General features: G+C 31.4%; 1 protein-coding gene across 1 annotated transcript; it reads left to right on the top strand.

Moving 5' to 3' along the window:
* The first annotated feature begins 2,262 nt into the window (after positions 1 to 2,262).
* Positions 2,263 to 6,873, top strand: LOC130828914 (uncharacterized). Its single transcript, XM_057694958.1, has 5 exons — positions 2,263 to 2,489; positions 2,605 to 2,669; positions 2,795 to 2,912; positions 3,469 to 3,533; positions 3,967 to 6,873. The coding sequence occupies exons 1-5, from the start codon at positions 2,426 to 2,428 to the stop codon at positions 4,192 to 4,194; spliced, it is 540 nt and encodes a 179-aa protein (XP_057550941.1). The 5' UTR covers positions 2,263 to 2,425; the 3' UTR covers positions 4,195 to 6,873.
* The last annotated feature ends 12,756 nt before the right edge of the window (positions 6,874 to 19,629 follow it).

Raw genomic sequence — 19,629 nt, 5'->3', positions numbered from 1 at the left:
ATTTTATTTTTAAGGGTCAAACTTGTATTGTCTGTTGTGGGCTTGCAGTTCTGACTTCACCTAATCGTTTTAGTGTAGGAACTTATCTTTTAAGCATATTTTTGGAGCTGAAAGACTCTTAGGCCGCATCATCCTTTATGGGTAATGGTTGCCGCCTTCCTTCCTTCTCTAAACCCTGATCCTAGTTTTCTATGCGAGGGATACATTGGATATGATGATGATCTAATTTGTAGCCTTTTCATTAAAAATTGAAAAATAGTACAATCTCTCATTATATTGTGCAAAAATGTTTTTCTAGTTAAAGTGTGCAATTTTAACTTAGATATTAATAAAAATTAATGAAAAAATAATGGCCTATATTATGAAAAACTTATGTAAAACTTAAAAATTTACCAACTGAAAGACAAACATGGATTGAACTGTAAAATGAAACGTATTCATTAAAATTTTCAAGTTGGTTCAAAATTTAACAAGTGTAACATCTGTATAGGGACTGATACGTAGTAATTGGCATATTTCAAAACGTAGGGAACACAATACGGTCTATTCATAGAACAATTTGGTGTATCCCCACAAATAAGGCAACATTGGCCATTTCAAGTATGCCCTTCCTCCTCCCTGCTGGTTCCTTCACCACCAATAAAAATAATTCTTATATTTTTATGAATCCGATACATAACTGAAAAATATTGTACGATTCTCATTACTCAAACTTGATTTAGATATCAATTAATTTATTGTGCCTTGCGTATACGGATTAATAACTTCGCTTCATGCTACACTGTAAGCATAGTTGCAAAATTGTGGTCATCATGAAGACATGTCATAAATAAGAGTCAACGTTTATTCATAAGTATGAAAATTAATGTTTAATCATTATTTAGTCTAAAATATGAGCAGTCATCTATAATGATCATTAATCGATATTTGATTATTATTTAACAATATAACAACTGTACATCTATTGTATTGGAAACTAATTTATATATGATCTCACATCGAAAGATAAGAAAGACTTTTATCAACATATAAGCTTAATGTGTTACTCCTTTTATTACCAATTAGTTATAAGATACGATTTAATCAGATTTGTGTGTGTAGTCAATGTTCCTCTTATGTGAGTTTTATTGTGATCTCAAATCAAAAGATAGAAGTAATGTTTACTATTTATATGCCTAATGAGTTAATTTTCTACCGATTAATTTTAGGATGAAACTTCAGTGAGTTTATATAAAGTGAAAGGGTAGAAGAACCGGACTTTGATGAAGAAAAAACAAGGAAAAAGAAAGAAAAACCAAGCACACACCAATGGACACAATAAACACAAATCAAGAACACAATAACTTGTTTAATGGTGTCTTGGACACCTACCCCACAATGTCGATTGTATTTCATTATTATTCAACAAGACAATAATGATATAATTCGTCACCAATGCTAGAGAATACACCTTCTAGCCTAAAGCTTTCGCCTTCAATGAAAGCCACTTATTTTACACTGACCTTATTTTCTCCTTTGTATTAGCCTCTACCCACATTTTAATGGTTATTTAGGTCTATATATCTGTCCATAAAATAACCAAATAGCAATAGGATATATATGACACATGTGCAAAATTCCCACAGCTAAACAGAAGTTTGAAATTGGGCTTGCATCAAGGCAAGTACTCACTTCAATGACCTTATGTGGTCGTTGTTACCTTGCGTCGTTCAAGGCACTCTTACCCAACTCCATGCCTTATTCAAGGCATCATGCATGCCATGACGTGAGTAACAACGTAATAAAATTCACCTCCATCAACCAAGTGACTTGATTTTAGTAAAACAGGGTTTGTCAACTCTCATCGTGTTTGAATCTTGTTGTATACAAGTCTAGTAACAAGTTTATCATTATGTGTATTTATGCTTTGATGATTAAGAATTTGAGATTGATTTATACTTTATTACCCCTCTTCACTCAAACGTTAATATGTGTTTTTGCTACCTAAAATTGCAGATGCATTAAACTTAAACTTAAACTTAAACTGAATATTAATAATACAAAATGTGTAGTCTACATTATCCGTGGTCCGTATAAAATTTATCTTCTTTAATTCACAAGAAAAAACAAAAAAAGAAAATGATTATACATGGAAAGGAACGGGGAGTGAACAAAAAAACACCCCCATTTGCTATGTCTATGTTGACAAAACATATGTGGACCATATGACCTTTCTTCGACATATATTTAAGTAAGTAGGCTTTTCCTCAACATTTAAACAAATTCTTCTCTCTACGCAAACCAACACATCTCCATTTCTATAGAGAGGAGAAACTAAATACAAAACCTAATTATATAACTTCATAGCTTTTATCGTTCTTAATTATATATTTACACTAATAACAAAAGCTTTAAAAAATTACTTAGTATATCTCCTAATAATACCATGAAGCCTTCTTCATTATTGGTCTCTCTTCTTGTCTTGCATCTTCTACTATGTGGAACAAATGGTTTGTATATATGTACTTGTACGGACTAATAGTATTCCGTGATATTATGCTTTTATTTAGTTCATAATATCTCATAACTAATTATTGAAAAAAAAAATACCCAAAAATTGTGCAGGTTCTCGTCTTGGTAATTTTTATAGGAAATCTATTACTTCTGTTCAATCTCAACTCGTCGACTTGGTATGCATTTATGTTTTGATTATTGTCTTTTGTTTTTTTTTTAATTTGATAAAATTTCAAATCTTTTTTATTTGCTATTTAATTGTAGGATGAGATTTGTTACCTTTTTCTGCTTTATCTCGCAGACGAATAAAATTGCTATGGAAAAAGATGATCAAATCAAATCAAAAAATAATTTTAATGAAAAGAATTTGAAGATCCAAGATGTATGTAAAGACGATGAAGAAGATTGTTCATCAAAAGGTATTTTTAAGATTATCATCATCACAGCTTTCCATGGATTTATGAAGATTACCGTAGACCTCATAGACATACATATCCCTAGCCATTATTAGTCATTTATATTTTTCATTTACCTACATTTTCGAACTTCTTTTTTTTTTTTCATTGAATTAAGATTATGTTGAAGTATTATTTTAAATAAATATATACATGACTAATTGCAACTCTTCAACAAAAATTTTAAGTGGTAGCATTTTTTAAAATATTAGAAGCATTATTCATAATCTAATCATCATTAATCATAATTAAAATAGGTTTAACCTTGAATTAAGATTATAGAAGTATTATTTTAAATTAATACATACATGCTATTATATTATATGCAATATCAACGCTTCAAAGAAAGTTTCAAGTGGTAGCATTTTTTTGGAAGTATTAGGAGATTTTTCATAATCTAATAATTAATTAATCATTAATCATAATTAACTCATATTTTTTTAATTAATTAATTAATCAATTAATTAATTCTATATGTTAAAATAGCTTTATTTATTTTCATATTTTTTATTTGTTGCAGGAAAAACTAGAAAATTAATTACCTCAACCACCATGCCAACTTCCATTGCTAAACCCATCCAAGAGGTTGGTACTAATTCTTTATGCGGATACCGTCTCTCAAAGAGACGACTTTAAAAAAGAGGCTCGTTTTGTTGTTTTTCTCTTTAATTTCTTTTAATTGAGTTATTTAATCCATATATTTAATGCGTCTTTTAAAGAGATTGTCTCTTACAACAATTTGTGTTCTATATAATGTTAAGTACAAATGAAAAGAAAAAAAATGGATATCAGTTTTTTCTTAATTTAAGTTAACGATCCTGCAAATTAAAAAAAACTATCATATAATAAAGCTTAGAAATTGTATATATATGTTATAGAACTATATATTTATATAAATTATGAGCAAGATAGTAAGAATGTTAAAACTTTCAAGTTTCAACATCAATACTTTAATAAAAGCAGTTTTTCTTTTATGAAATAATACTTCTGAAAATTGAGCATGGACTATTATATACAGAAATTGGGCAATGGAGGGAAAAAGATGGACATGAAAAGGGAAGACAAAACTAAAAACTTATCAAGTACTTCAACAATTGAATCATCATCAATTAATCAAAATCCATCAATGATTTTGGATGTTGATTATAACGAGAAGGAGATATCCCCTCCAGAATATGAGAAGGCAATGGACATGACTGTAATGGATTACTCCCCAGCAAAGAGAAAACCTCCCATTCATAATTAACTAATATTTAAATCCATGTATATATTTTTAAAGATTTTTGAAAAATATTGAAGAGAGCTAGCTAGCTACCAATAACATAGTAAAAAAATTAGATATTAACAGCGTAAATTTAAGAGAGGAGATAAATTAAATGGCTGAGAGAGAAGACCAGCATTACAGAAATGCGGCTCCTTTTTAAGGAATTTAGTTTAGGAATGATATAATATATTGTATATAATTAGCTTTGGAAATTAATTAGTATATTGCTTCATACTGATCATCAAGTCGAATTGACATCAGGTGTTTTGGAGAACGAAACCAAAACCGTAAAGGACGGGAGGAAATTCGGGTGTTATATAAAAGAAAGGGAAAAGAATTTGGATAAATGTTAAATATTAACTTTAAAAAGGTGAGTGGAAATTTCGGCAGTATCTCTTCTAAAAATCGAACATGTGGGTAGAGCAATTAGCACAATAAAAACATTAAACATAATCTAAGGCATCATTGCCTTTAAAATCTCACACCACGGCGGAATGATTCGTTGCCGGCTTCTCAAATCAACATGCCAAGCATGGATCGTGTTTCCAGTGTCGACGCTTGCGTTTTAAAATGACTTAACTCCTTAAAACCATACAGAGTTCAAAACTACGCAGCGGAAATACAAATATACAAGGGAGGACACAAGGCCTCATAACGAAACATATACAACCAAAGTTTACAAAACATAACAAGAGCTACAAAATCGAAAGATAACGTATGACATAGGTTATGCTTCGCCCTCATTACTCTCCCCCAGTGCAATGCAATGCAAAAGAAGCTACAATACCTGCTACGCCTGTCTATGATCCTCCTGTTGCTCGACATTAGACCTAAGACCAATGTGTCATAGCAGGACAATCATAGAAGCTCATCAACAATCAAACATAAACACAAACACGTACACGTCAGTAACTAGCATCAAATATAATAAGGCCTACTACTAAATAACATTATGTTATACAACAACATAAGATGATTTCATAAGACACAAGCACAGATAGTAACCGTTTATCGTCCACTTATACTTCTTGATCACAATACGTCCTTTCCAACCCGAACTATGTGTTCTTGGGTAGAATGCAGGTCTTTACGCTCCTCTTTTCAAAATATACACTCTTGCAAAACACGTATAGTATCAACTCAACCAAGGCATTAACAGAATACCTAACATGTGATCTTATAGAGCTTGTCTATGTTAAGGTAAATGTGATCATCGTCTATAATAACCTTGAAGTAACTTAATTTAGGCACACTTCTCACTAGCATAAACTATTCTATTAATGAGTAGATATTCTATCAATCAGTAAACGTTCTTTCAGTGTGTAAGCTTTCTATCAAAGAATGAACCTTCTATCATTAAATAAACTTCGATCAATGAATAAACTTTCTATCACTGAATAACTTTCTATGAGAGGATCTTTTCTCTACTTCTAGGAATAAGGACACGGCCAAGGGCGTTATCGGCCATCCAGTGGCCATGGCAAAGTATGAGCTCATGCCCCCTCCAGCTGATCCTCTCGGGTCCTACCTTATTGGGATACTAAACCAGTGAAGAGGTCACCATATTGGGGTTTACAATGCCCGCATGGTAACACCTCGATCAAGGGGCAAGGATTTCATAATAGATAGCTTTTCGTATAAAGTGTATTCACTAGTACCTCATAGATTACAATGTATATTATCATAATAAAAATAAATAATGATCTCTTGAAGGAAAATTGTATATAAGGGTTAATTACTGCGTGTACATACCTGTAAACGTCACTGCACGACCAGAAGTTACAAAAATAACCCAACTAAGGTCCTACTTTCCTCTTATAAACTGTGGAAAGTTGATAAGAAGTCGAATACTCTATAGAGGAGGGAGGTGAATAGAGAGTATGGGTGTTTAAAATTTTTGTCTAGAAGAATATCTCAAGAGATTGAGGGACCTCTCAAAAACTATTTTCTGGGATAGTTTTTAGGTCGAGTAATAAAACAATAACGTATGTGTTGAAAATAAACTTAAAGAATAACACACGATATGTTAACGAGGTTCTGTTCTAAACAACCTAGTCCCCGCCTATGGGTTCTCTTTCAACCCGTAGGATTTCAACACCATTTATTAATAGACTTTAAGATAAGCTAGAAGATCTCACTATCTTCTCTCACCACGTTCATCCCCTTGAAGAAACGTCTTACAAGTCGCTTTAATACAAGCAAATCCCAATCTCTCAATAGTGATTACAAGTTGAACACTTTGAAAAGTACTCTAAGTTAGGCGTATTAAACTATGAAATAAGCTAACTCTTTTTAACACTTAAGACAATTACAAATTGTAAGAGCTAGATGAACTAAGAATTAAAACTCTTTTGAATACTTAAAGAATACTAGATCTTAAGTCAAAAGAGAAAATTGTAAGAAGAGATGCATTCTTAATTCTGAAATTATGAAGCCTTGTATTTATAGATGTTACGCCTCAACATATCCTTGAAGAGCAAAAAAGCTTCATCCGTTAATTTTGTTGATCTGGATATTCTGTGCCAATATTAAAGACCTTGAGCTTTAAATGAAACTGACGTTGCACTGACAGCTCATCTAATTTCGTCATTGTGTGCCATAATTTGTTTTTAACAACCAATGTTATGCTGCCACGTTAGAACTCATACAACGTATTGAAAACTCAGCAAAATATAGATAAATCAACGTGTAAAATAATATTCAAAATTAATTCCTATTTTTAGCATTTTTTTAAATTGTCATTTCTTATTTTTAGTATCAATTTAAATATTACCTTATTTATAGCAAACTCTTTAATTAGCTTAACAACTTAATTTAACTTCAAATATTAAAGTGTACTAATAATAACAAAATGTGTTTAGCTTGTACTATGGATATTTAATTTTCCAACTATTTTAAGCACATCTTTTAAATTCAAATTCAAATTCAAAATATATCCAAACGTTAAAATAAAACGTGTAATAATATATTCAAACTTAATTTCAATATATTTTGAACTATTAAAATATTTCAAAGATAATTTTAATAAACCTTGACCTATTAAAATATTTCAAATATAATTTTAATAAACCTTAACCTATTAAAATATTTTAAATATAATTACGAAAATAACCTTATTGTAAACACAATTATCTTCTAGACATTAAAACTAATTTCAAGACTTATAAATTCAACCTTGAGATAAACTTAAGTTATTTAAGCATATTCCAATAATTCGGACTTAAACATATATATCAATTATTAAATTTATATCCAATATGATTTTAGACCAACTTAAACAACTAAATGTAATTACTAAATTTATTTGTTTAATTAATATGTGTTTTGAATTATAGTCATTTAAGAGAGTTGAGTCTTCAATCTTCCCCTTGATGAAAGTCAAAACCATATTTTTCTAAAACATATTACTAAGTTAACATGAGTTAAAAAACATGATAAGAATAACAAGATATCATTAACTAGAAAGTTTTCAAGACTTTGAAAACAGTTTCAAAACAAAACAGTATAAAAACAAAATAGTATAAACCAATAAATTTTCATGCATCTCATTATCACAAACCAATAAGGTTTCATGCATGGATAATAAAGTTATTAATAAGATATACTATTAAAATAAGTAAACGAATAACTAGTCACAATATATGCAAAGTTATAATAATTAATATTATAATATAACATCATATCATCATATCAAAACATGATTATCAATCACAACATCCTTCTTCTTCATTTTTCTCTTCTTCCTTCTTCTCTTCCTCCTTCTTTTCTTCTTCCTTCTTCTCATCAGCAATCTCTGCTTTCTCCTTGACCTCATCCATCACAGCATCCTCCTGTGGCTTTGTAGCATTACCCTCATCAACTTCTTCTTCAACAACCACATCTTCAACTACCATACCTTTGATTTCTTTCATAAATGTGTCCAACATAAAAGTCAAAGTAGACACTTTATCATGCAAATCAAGTAAGAAAGTTTTCATGTCACTAACCTCAGAGTCAAGAGACTGGAGGTGTGAAAGAGTGGTGTGTTGTTTAAGTTGAGGTTCAAGACGAGAGAGCCGCTTACCATGGATCTTTTGAAGATCCTCTTTTTCAGATCAAGACAAGTGTGAATATAACTCATACTTGCCATAGATTTTAAAAATTTCTAGAGGAGGGAGGATGTTCTTAGATAGAGATAAAGGACCAGAATAATCTACTTCCTTTGAGTCAGAGAGTAAATTAAAATGATCAAAGATCAAGGTCAAAAGATTAGCATAAGGAAATGAGCAATTACGAACATGAGAACTACAAAAACGTATTGTTGAAAAAATGAGACAAGCATAATCAACGTTTTTAAGAGAAGCAACTTTCCACAGCAAGATTAGATGGGCATCTGTGACTAATTCACAAGATGAATTGCGAGAGAAGACGATTCTGACAAGAAGATTATGCAACAATTTACCACACAGATTCAAGGCATTGTGGGTCAGTTGTTTGGTAGGAGAGAAGTCAGAATGAGAATCAAGAATAAACATATCCTTGGCATTTTACAGTGCCACAATGTTTGGTGTAGATTCATTAGTAACATTTGAGAATTTTAAAAATATCATTGATTAGGGTTTTAGAGATAACAATTTCTTGGCCTTTAACAAAACTTCTCAAGGCCAGAAAGCCATCAATCACAGTGAATGACAAGTTATAATAAAAGATTTTCACCAGAATAGGGTAAGAAATGGAACCAGGATCCAACAACTTACCGGGAGTTGATTGGATGAATAAAGAGATAATCTCAAAATCTTCAAATAAGAAGAAATTGTAGTCAAGAATATCAACGTATGATAATGAGCGATTTTTAAAGGTATCAATCCAACAACCAAAAAGCAGTGTGATTCTCAAACTAGTGCTTAGGTACTTCTAAAGAATTAGGAGGTGAGGGAATGATCGGGGTTGGAGTTTCCTGTATTGGTGATCTTTATGTTTCACCTTTTTCAAATTTTGTGGCAGATCGGTTCAGTTTTCTTTTGGGGGCCATGGAAATGGTTTTGAAAGCTTGAAAAGGAAAGAGTGAAAGAGATGTGTGAGGGTAAAACAGAAACAGAATAGGAGAGTAAGCAAGAAGGGTGTTTCATTCACTATAAAAAAAATATAGTACAATGCATTTGTATTTCATTTAATAGTGATTTGACAACATAGGGAAGGCATAATGAGTGTAGCTTGACCGGTTGGAAGAATTGACGTGAAGGGGTTTGTGATTTGGAAGTGTAACCATGAATTCAATTTGAGACAAATTTGATTAGAGCCAAATTCATGAACAAGACTTTATTCCATGGTTAACGTCCAAAAATGTATCAAACAAATAATTTTGTTTTAAGATAATTAAATATTCTTTATTGATTAAAGGTACTTAAATATAAATCCGATTTTTGTATATTTATATAAGACAAATAATTTTTAAGAAATTGAAATTTAATTTTCAACTCTCAAACACATGTACAATCATACATACATGCAACCATACTCAAAACATGTAAATAATATGTAATGCTCCCCCTAAATACATACTTAGTATTTAGTAACATTTTATGTGTACTATTGAACATTTACTCTTATATCATAACTCCCCCTTAGTTTATGCAACATCATTTAGCATGCCAAGTTCCATACGAATATATGCAAACCTATCATGACTTAAAGGTTTTGTAAATATATCAGCTAATTGATTTTCCGTAGAGTTAAAAGATAGAGTAATATGACCTTTTTCAACATGATCACGTATGAAATGGTGACGAACCTCAATTTGTTTTGTACGTTAATGTTGTACTGGATTTTTAGTAATACAAATTGCATTTGTATTATCACATTTTATTGGAATGGCCTTTGAGATCAACTCCAAGATCTCGACGTTGTTGTGCAATCCATAAGATTTGAGAACAACACGCACCTGCAGCTATGTATTCAGCTTCAGCTGTAGATAGAGCAACTGAATTTCGATTTTTAGAATACAATGAGATCAATGAATTTTCCAAGAATTAACACGATCCTGAAGTGCTTTTTCTATCCACTTTATAACCAGCATAATCAGCATCTGAAAAACCAATCAAACTAAAATTTCCACAACTAGGGTACCATAGATTGAAGACTTTAGTCCCATTCAAATATCTAAAGATTTTCTTAACTACTGTTTAGTGAGATTCTTTTGGGTTAGCTTGAAAAGGAGCACATAAGCAAACACTAAACATAATATCAGGACGAATAGCAGTTAAATACAATAAAGAACCAATCATACCTCTATAAGTGTTTTGATCAACACTCTTACCATTTATGTCTTGGTCTAGACTTAATGTTGCACTCATAGGCGTATTAGCAACTTTGCATTGATCCATATTGTACTTCTTTAGCAAATCTCTAATATATTTACTTTGACAAATAAATATGCGATCTTTCTTTTGCTTTATTTGTAGTTCAAGAAAAATTCCTTGCACATAATCTCAGAAAATTCCTTGCACAAAGAATCATTAGTAGCTCCAAACAATATATCTTCAACATATGTTTGAACAACAAGAATATCTTTTCCTTTAGTTTTAATGAAAAGTATTTTATCAATTTTTCCTCGTTGAAATCATTTTCAAGTAAATGTGAGCTCAATCTGTCACACTAAGCCCTTGGAGCTTGTTTCATGCCATATAGTGCTTTATTTAGTGTAAACACCATGATTAGGTAGATCGGAATTTTCAAAGCCAAGTGTTTGTTTAAATATGCTTCCTCTTGTAAGTAGCCATTTAAGAAAGCACATTTAACATCCATTTGATATAGTTTAATATTCATGTATGAAGCAAAAGCAAGCATAATACGGATAGATTCTAACCTTGCAACTGGAGCGAAAGTCTCGTCATAATCTATTCCTTCTTCTTGATTATAACCTTGAGCTTTCAGCCTTGCTTTATTCCTTATAATGTCTCCATCCTCATTGAGCTTGTTGCGAAAGACTTATCTAATTCCAATAATAGTATGATCTAGTGGCCTTTCAACTAGATCCCAAAATTTTTTCTTTCGAATTCATTTAATTCATTTTGCATAGCAATGATCCACTCTGGTTCTTGTATAGCTTCTTTAACATCCTTTAGTTCTACAAGAGAATCAAAACCAGAAAATAACATAAATTTATAACAGAGGATCGAGTTTGCGTACCTTTGTTTGGATCACTTATAATGTTTTCTAGAGGATTTTGAGATGACATTCTAAGTCTTCTTCGTAATATGGATGGTGTGTAATCATTCAAAGAGCTTGTTCCTACTTCCATAGAGGGATTTCTAATTGGTGTATCTAAAGCAGTACGTTCAGGAGCTGTTTCCAGATCTTGAGATTGGGTCTCAAGATTAGGCTGTGAGTCTTCAATGTTTACAACCTGTTTTTCTGCAACCTCATCAAGACTTTGTATGGTATCTTGCATGTTCTTCGTTTTATCTTTACTAAGATCATTAGCATCTAGTTCGTTATCACTTATATCATCAAAATGTTATTAAGGTTTAACTATTTAAATCCTTCACTTAATGTTCAATTGTCAGATTCATCAAATACTACATGTATACTTTCCTCAACCATGTATGTTTATTTAGAACTCTATAGGCTTTACTATTCAGTGAGTATCCAAGAAATATACCTTCATCACTTCTAGCATCAAATTTACCTAGATAGTCCTTGCCATTATTATGGATAAAACATTTGCATCCAAATGGTCTGAGGTTGGCTATATTCGGTTTTCTTCCTTTGAATAACTCATAGGGGGTTTTCTTAAGTACGGGTCTAATGAGGCACCTATTTAAGACATAATTAACTGTGTTAGCAGCGTCGGCCCGATAATGTTTGGCTAATCCATTTTCAATAAACATTGTCCTAGCCATTTCTTCTATAGTTCGATTTTTCCTTTCAACCACGCTATTTTGTTGAGATGTCCTAGGATCTGAAAAGTTATGGGTTATGCTTTCACAAAAGGAATCAAAGCCTAGTTGATCAAACTCTCTCCCATGATCACTTCTAATCGAAACTATTGGAAGATTTAGCTGAGTTTGCATTTCTTTACAACGTCTTGAGAACGGTTTCAAGGCTTCACTTTTATCCTTCAAAAAATCAACGCACGTAAATCTAGAATAATCATCAACTGTAACTAGAATGTAAGATTTTTACCTCTCATGCTCCGTACACACATTGGTCCACATAGATCAATATGTAAAAGTTCACATGGTCTTGAAGTACTTACCATTTTTTCGGTTTGAATGAACTTCTTACTTGTTTTCCTCTAATGCATGCGTCGACATAGATCAAACTTCTTACTGTGTTTGTAGTCAAGGGCTGGAAGTCCTTTAACTAGATCATTACTTACTAATTCATGCATGGTATGCGTTTTGATGTGACCAAGACGTATATGCCATAGTTTTGGATCATCTGTCACAGCCTTCAAGCACTTGAAATTTTGAGCTGCAATTTCGTTAGTTTTCAAAGCATAAACATTATCATGTCTTAGGGCGATAATAAATGTATCTCCAGTGTTAGGGTTTTGAACAACACATTTTTCTTTATCAAAGATTACTTGATTACCTTTATCACATAGTTGAGACACACTTAGTAAGTTAAATTTAAGACCTTCAACCAAAAAGACATTATCAATTTTTACCAACTTTGCCAACACCTAAAATTTTGCATTTACCTTTATCTCCTAGGGTGATTGAGCCATTGCATTTTTCTTTAATTTCAGAAAATAAAGAAGCTTTACCACTCATATGTCTCGAGCATCCACTATCTAAGATCCACTTTTGCTTTTCCTCTTTATGATTTTGATCTAGATCATCATCTTTATCATCATTAGCCATAAGATATAAGTGAGCTTGACCATCTTCACTTTCAGGTTTGGTTGATCCTTCGAAATCACTCCATGTAGCAACCATTGCTTGTTTCTTCTTATTTTTCTTGTTAAGATTCCCTTTTCTTCATAGGGCATTCCTTTACAAGATGTTCTGTAGATCCACATTCAAAGCAAGCAAGTTTGTTAGTTTTAGAATTATAGTTAGAGTTTGAAGACTTACCTTTGTTTCTAGATTTAAATTTCTTAAATCTTTTTCGCATCTTCATGATTCATTCTAGACCTTTTGTGATCATGGCAAATGGATCTTCCTCATCGTCACTTTCTTCATCCTCGCTTGAGTATTCATGCTGTTTCTTTGCCTTTAGTGCAAGATTCTTCATGGAAGGTGTTACATCACTTTCTCCATCATCATGTAGGGTAAGTTCATGAGTTGTGAGTTTTCCAAGTAGATAATCAAGTGATAGAACTCTCAAGTCTTGAGCTTCTTAAATGGCGGTGACTTTTGGACCCCATTTGGATGTTGGAAGACACCTCAAGACCTTCTTAAATTTTTCTGCATTAGTAAAAGTTTTGCCAAGAGAATTCAAACTGTTAGTAATCAATGTAAAATGAGTAAACGTTTCATTTATATTCTCATCCTTTTTCATATTGAAGATTTCGTATTGATGCATGAGGATGTTGATCTTAGTTTCCTTCACTTGACTTGTTCCTTCATGTGTGATAACTAACTTGTCCCATATTTCCTTAGCACTTGTGCATAAAGAAACTCTATTAAACTCGGTACCATTCAAAGCACAACACAATTGATTCATTGCCCTATAGTTCTTGGAAACGGATTCCAAATCACTTTGTGGATATTCGGATTCGGTTTTTAATACCTCATTTCCTTGAGCGTCCTTTTTCATGGGTACCTTCAATCCTTCAATTATGATGTCCCTAAGTTCCATATATTGATCAATCACAAACATCTTCATCAAAGTTTTCCAATGAAAAAAATTTGTTCCACAAAACAAAGGAGGCCTAGAGCACGAACATCCTTGAGCAAACAACCTTTCTTCTATCGTATCCATCACAAGATATTAGTCTTTATATGTGAAACTCAGCTCTGATACCAATAGAATGTTGATAGGAAGTCGAATACTCTCTAGAGGAAGGGTGAATAGAGAGTATGGGCGTTCAAAATTTTTGTTTGGAAGAATATCTCTAAAGATTGAGGGACCTCTCAAAAACTGTTTTCTGAGACAGTTCTTAGGTCGAGTTATAAAACAATAACGTATGTGCGGAAAAATAAACTTAAAGAATAACACACGATATGTTAACGATGTTCGATTCTAAACAACCTACTCCCCACCTATGGGTTCTCTTTCAACCCGTAGGATTTCAATGCCTTTTATTAATAGACTTTAAGACAAACTACAAGATCTCACTATCTTCTCTTACCACGTTCTTCCCCTTGAAGAAACGTCTTACAACTCCCTTTAATAAAAGCAAATCCCAATCTCTCAATAGACATTACAAGTGAAACACTTCGAAAAGTATTCTAAGTTAGGCGTATTAAACTATGAAATAATCTAACACTTTTTGACACTTAAGCCAATTACAAATTGTAAGAGCAAGATGAACTAATAATTACAATTCTTTTGAATACTTCAAGAGTACTACATCTTAAGTCAAGAGAGAAAATTGTAAGAAGAGGTGCATTCTTAATTCTGAAATTATGAAGCCTTGTATTTATAGATGTTACGCCTCAACATATCCTTGAAAAGGAAGAAAGCTTCATCCGTTAATTTTGTTGATCTGGATATTCTATGCCAGTATTCAAGACCTTGAGCTTTAAATGAAACTGACGTTGCACTGACAGCTCATCTAATTTCGTCATTGTGTGCCGTAATTTGTTTTTAACAACCAATGTTATGCTACCACGTTAGAACTCATACAAGGTATTGAAAACTCAGCAAAAAATAGATAAATTAAGGTGTAAAATAACATTCAAAATTAATTCCTATTTTTAACATTTTCTTAAATTGTCATTTCTTATTTTTAGTATCAATTTAAATATTACTTTATTGTTAGCAAACTCTTTAATTAGCTTAACAACTTAATTTAACTTCAAATATTAACGTGTACTAATAATAACAAAACGTGTTTAGCTTGTACTATGGATATTTAATCATCCAACTATTTTAAGCACACATTTTAAATTCAAATCAAAAATATATCCAAACATTAAAATAAAACGTGTAATATATATTCAAACTTAATTTCAATATATTTAGACCTATTAAAATATCTCAAAGATAATTTTAATAAACCTTGACATATTAAAATATTTCAAATATAATTTTAATAAACCTTGACCTATTAAAATATTTCAAATATAATTACGAAAATAATCTTATTGTAAACACAATTATCTTCAAGACATTGAAACTTATTTTAAGACTTATAAATTCAGCCTTGAGATAAACTTAAGTTATTTAAGCATATTCCAATATATCAGACTTAAACATATATATCAATTATTAAGTTTATATCCCTTATGATTTTAGACCAACTGAAACAACTAAATGTAATTACAAAATTTATTTGTTTAATTAATATGTGTTTTGAATTATCATCATTTATGATAGTTGAGTTTTCAACTAGGAACCTATACAAGTTAGGAATATAACTAATAAGTTCTCTTAAGTACTTTGTCATACCAACTAAATTCTAAATTAACCACTATCACCCATTCAAAGTGAGATTTTGATTACCCTAGCACGCAGACAACTCATTCAATACAAGTCAAAATCATTAACTCAACACAACATAAGTCTTTTCACCAATTTAAAAGTAAAACCATATGTGAATTGTTCTTTTTCATCAACTAATTTTGAGTATATCGGTTCGCGTTACCCAAAAATAACAAATCAAGACTAAGCCTTACAATTTTAATATAACACTTATAGAACGATATGGCAAATCTTAGAGTTATTGAATCGCGATATCATTTGTTACATTCTCCAAAGCTAGAAATAACTATAATCAAAACAACACGACAAGTAACTTTAGCAACCATCGACGATAAGTTGACATTGTGCTCTTGGCTTACTAAACATATGCATTATGACTTCAATAACAACCAATTAAACGTAATTGTAATTCGCAACAATCAAACTACACAATTAGCAAATATTATTCCCAATTTAATAACCACACCACTTCTATATTCAACTCTAATTATAACCATTACCAACTAAATCTGTCACAATAATATTTAACCAAACTAAATCGTAAAACAACTTGTAAGGTTATCCATTAAATTGTCACACCACCAATATATAGCATAGTGCACACATCATTAATAATTTCATTTCTAAATCCGAAACCCTAGTCATTTCATGTTCAAAGATAATACTTTTAATCATTGTCCATAGCAAGAATCAATAAACTAATACACCACCATAATGTACATGAAAGCCCACACTATTACTAATTTCAAAGATAACACCTTTAATTGTTACTCATAGTAAATTTCAAAGATACTAACACATAACCAACACAACCCATAATTTCTAATCACACTTCAAACCCTAAGTCATAAATATATTCAATTCAACCATTAAAGTCTTACCCACAAAAAGATGCAATGACAGTAATACAAAGTTCAACACTTTTCATTCATATTTCAAAAACCTAATTCATAAGTATATTCAAATCATCAATCCAATTCTCACTCATAACAAGATTCAATAACAATCATACAAAGTTCAACACTTTTTTCATAAACTTTATAAGTTTTAATTGGAACAAGGAGGAAACAATTAGGTGAAGAGAAGGAGGAAACAATTAGGTGAAGAGGAGATGGCTCACCAAGATAAAACTAGTAAGGAAAGTGAAGAGGAGAATGAAGCTTGTGGAGGTGGTGGAAGAGCCCATAACCGGCTGGAGAGAGGCCTAGATCGGCTGGTTGCTGGCAGTGCTGCACACAGCTGGTCCTTGACGCGCGGCTATGGTTGCTGTCGTGGGGGAGGGAAGAGAAACCGATTTTGATGTGGGGCCGTGCAGCAGGCTGGCCGGTTGCTGGTGGCGGCATAGCTGCTCACTGGCGGTGCAAGGGAAAAGAGAGAAAGAGGGTGAAGGTGGGAAGGGAGTGACGGCTTAGTTTGAGCAATAAGGGTTTCATGCCCTTTTATCATAGTTATTATTATTATGTTTATTTATTTATTTATTTATTTAATCTAGATTCATTTTCTTGCGAGACTCACCTTTGTGTACTCATACATTTTAATAAAAAAAAATAATAATTTTGATTCGAACCTCTTTATTTTAGAGATCATAATTGTATTTTTAGTATAATTATATGTAAACATTTAAATTCGTATATGAAAGGAATTTATTAAAACTACTACTAAATTGATTTATATAATTATAAAATCCACAAAAGTTATTAAAATATTAATTAATGACGTCAGAAAATCTCGAGGTGTGACAGACTATCCCCCTTAAAAGGATTTTCGTTCCCGAAACTAGAGTAACAAGAGTACAATTTATGAAAATTTGTATTTCTAATAACTCAAGAAGGTGTTTTAATTATTTTAAGCTTAAGCATTGACTCAAGGATCGTGACTTTATTGACACTATTATCAAAAGGGTACTCAATCTATCAGAATATTCATACATATCTGATTTCGAGTATTTATAATCACCTAAATTGGCTCAAACAACTAATCAAAAGCATGTAATATCACACCAATTGATTCAAACAATCAATCAAAAGCATGTAGATATCACACAGATAGGTTCAAACAATTATTCAAAAGCATATAAGTTTGTAATAGGTTGTTTATAGAGACGAAAATGCTTGAAAACGCAGGAGAAAATGCGTGTAAACACGCGAAATTCTATCGCATTCCACCCCCTTAAAACTTAGTTACGACCTCGTAACTCACTAACCTCGAAACGTAGGTAGGGATAGAGTGGTTAGACCATGGAACTCTAATTATTTAATATCCCTGATCTCAGTATTACACACCTTAGTATCTAGGTCTCAATATGTTCTCTTAGTAAGACAACTCTCCTCAATGTTTACAAAAGTAAAGAATCTAGCACATGTGGCTTATAAAAAGTGTATCACTTGAGCTCTTAACAACACGAAATGTCCTGTTATCTAATGTAATTCTTTAAACAACTTTTCCACTTCTACGTGACCAAATAAGGTCGTACTTTGTGATAATCTTGTAATGTACGAAAGGTTTAACTATTATAATTTAAACCATAAATGAGGGAAAAATATCAAAACAACAAAGTCCTAAAAGTAAATTGCGCGAAGTTGCTCAACACTTAACTCGTATTACAATTAGACACCCTAGACCTAAGGATACATGAATGTTACCAACTGGTTGGTTATCAACTCCCAAATCGATCACCGCTAACTTTACTTATCATAACATAATTCTAACCTTTTACTTAACATAAAATACCTCTTTTCATTAATCATATATGATCAAATCATTTCATAACATATTATATCATACATCATGACTTGATTAGTAGATTAACAATTCAAATTAATAACTCATAACATAATACATGTTTCAAGTACATAACCCAATTATATACACCACATTTTAGCAAGTTACTGTAGTTAATAATTATACGTTCACAGCCATGATACTAATACACATATCGTAATTGTTCAATAATAACATCCATTACCCATCATAATATCAAATTCTAATTACGACAATATGAGGATGATATAGAATCATGAAGGGCAATGTAACAGGTTACCAATATTTTTCAGCTATTCACTTACCATACGACTAGATATGTTGAAAGTACAGAATTTATATCAATTAAGATCACGAACTCATATATGACTAAAGTAATGCATCATGTACTTACATAACGACGGTGCTAATGGTACTAGTAAGGTAATAATAACAGTGATGATCAACAAAGATGACATTTTACGTATACATAAAAAAAATGCAAGATGAAAAATAACTTATGAACACACCTACATCACTGCAATTTCCAATATCAATAGCAAAGCAGTTATGTATCATACAGTTTGATAAAGTGGTGATACCAACACTAATTTCACAATATCCAATCTACACCATAACATTTTCATCACAACACTACCTCTAACTAACTATAGCACCGTTATCGCAACCATATGACTATTACATTAACAATCCTGACACTATACTAAAGTACAACAACACAAAGCTAACAAAATAATGCAACACTTAAGATTATGTATTACAATTATTCCTGCGCAAACAAGTGAGATTCAATCACCGTTCGACCTACGATGCGAAACTTAGAACTAACAACTATAACATAACTGTTTGTATTAAAACACGTCAAATTTTCGAAACGCTTTTCATCAAATGCATAGTACGATCCAATGATTTTGTAACATCAAATTAAAACTCTTTTTATCACAAGTGCTAATATTTTAAGTCTATTTAACGCATAATAATGATTGTGTATAATAATCGTTTAAGACATGATCCATTATCTCGATTCATCTCTCAGATTATAACTATTTGAATACTCATTGTCGTTTTTTTTCAATGTTTAGA

This window comes from Amaranthus tricolor, chromosome 12 (assembly GCF_026212465.1).
Source record: "Amaranthus tricolor cultivar Red isolate AtriRed21 chromosome 12, ASM2621246v1, whole genome shotgun sequence".
NCBI lineage: Eukaryota > Viridiplantae > Streptophyta > Magnoliopsida > Caryophyllales > Amaranthaceae > Amaranthus > Amaranthus tricolor.
Note: the sequence above shows the minus strand (reverse complement) of the source record. Positions and strands in the feature narration are given on the sequence as shown.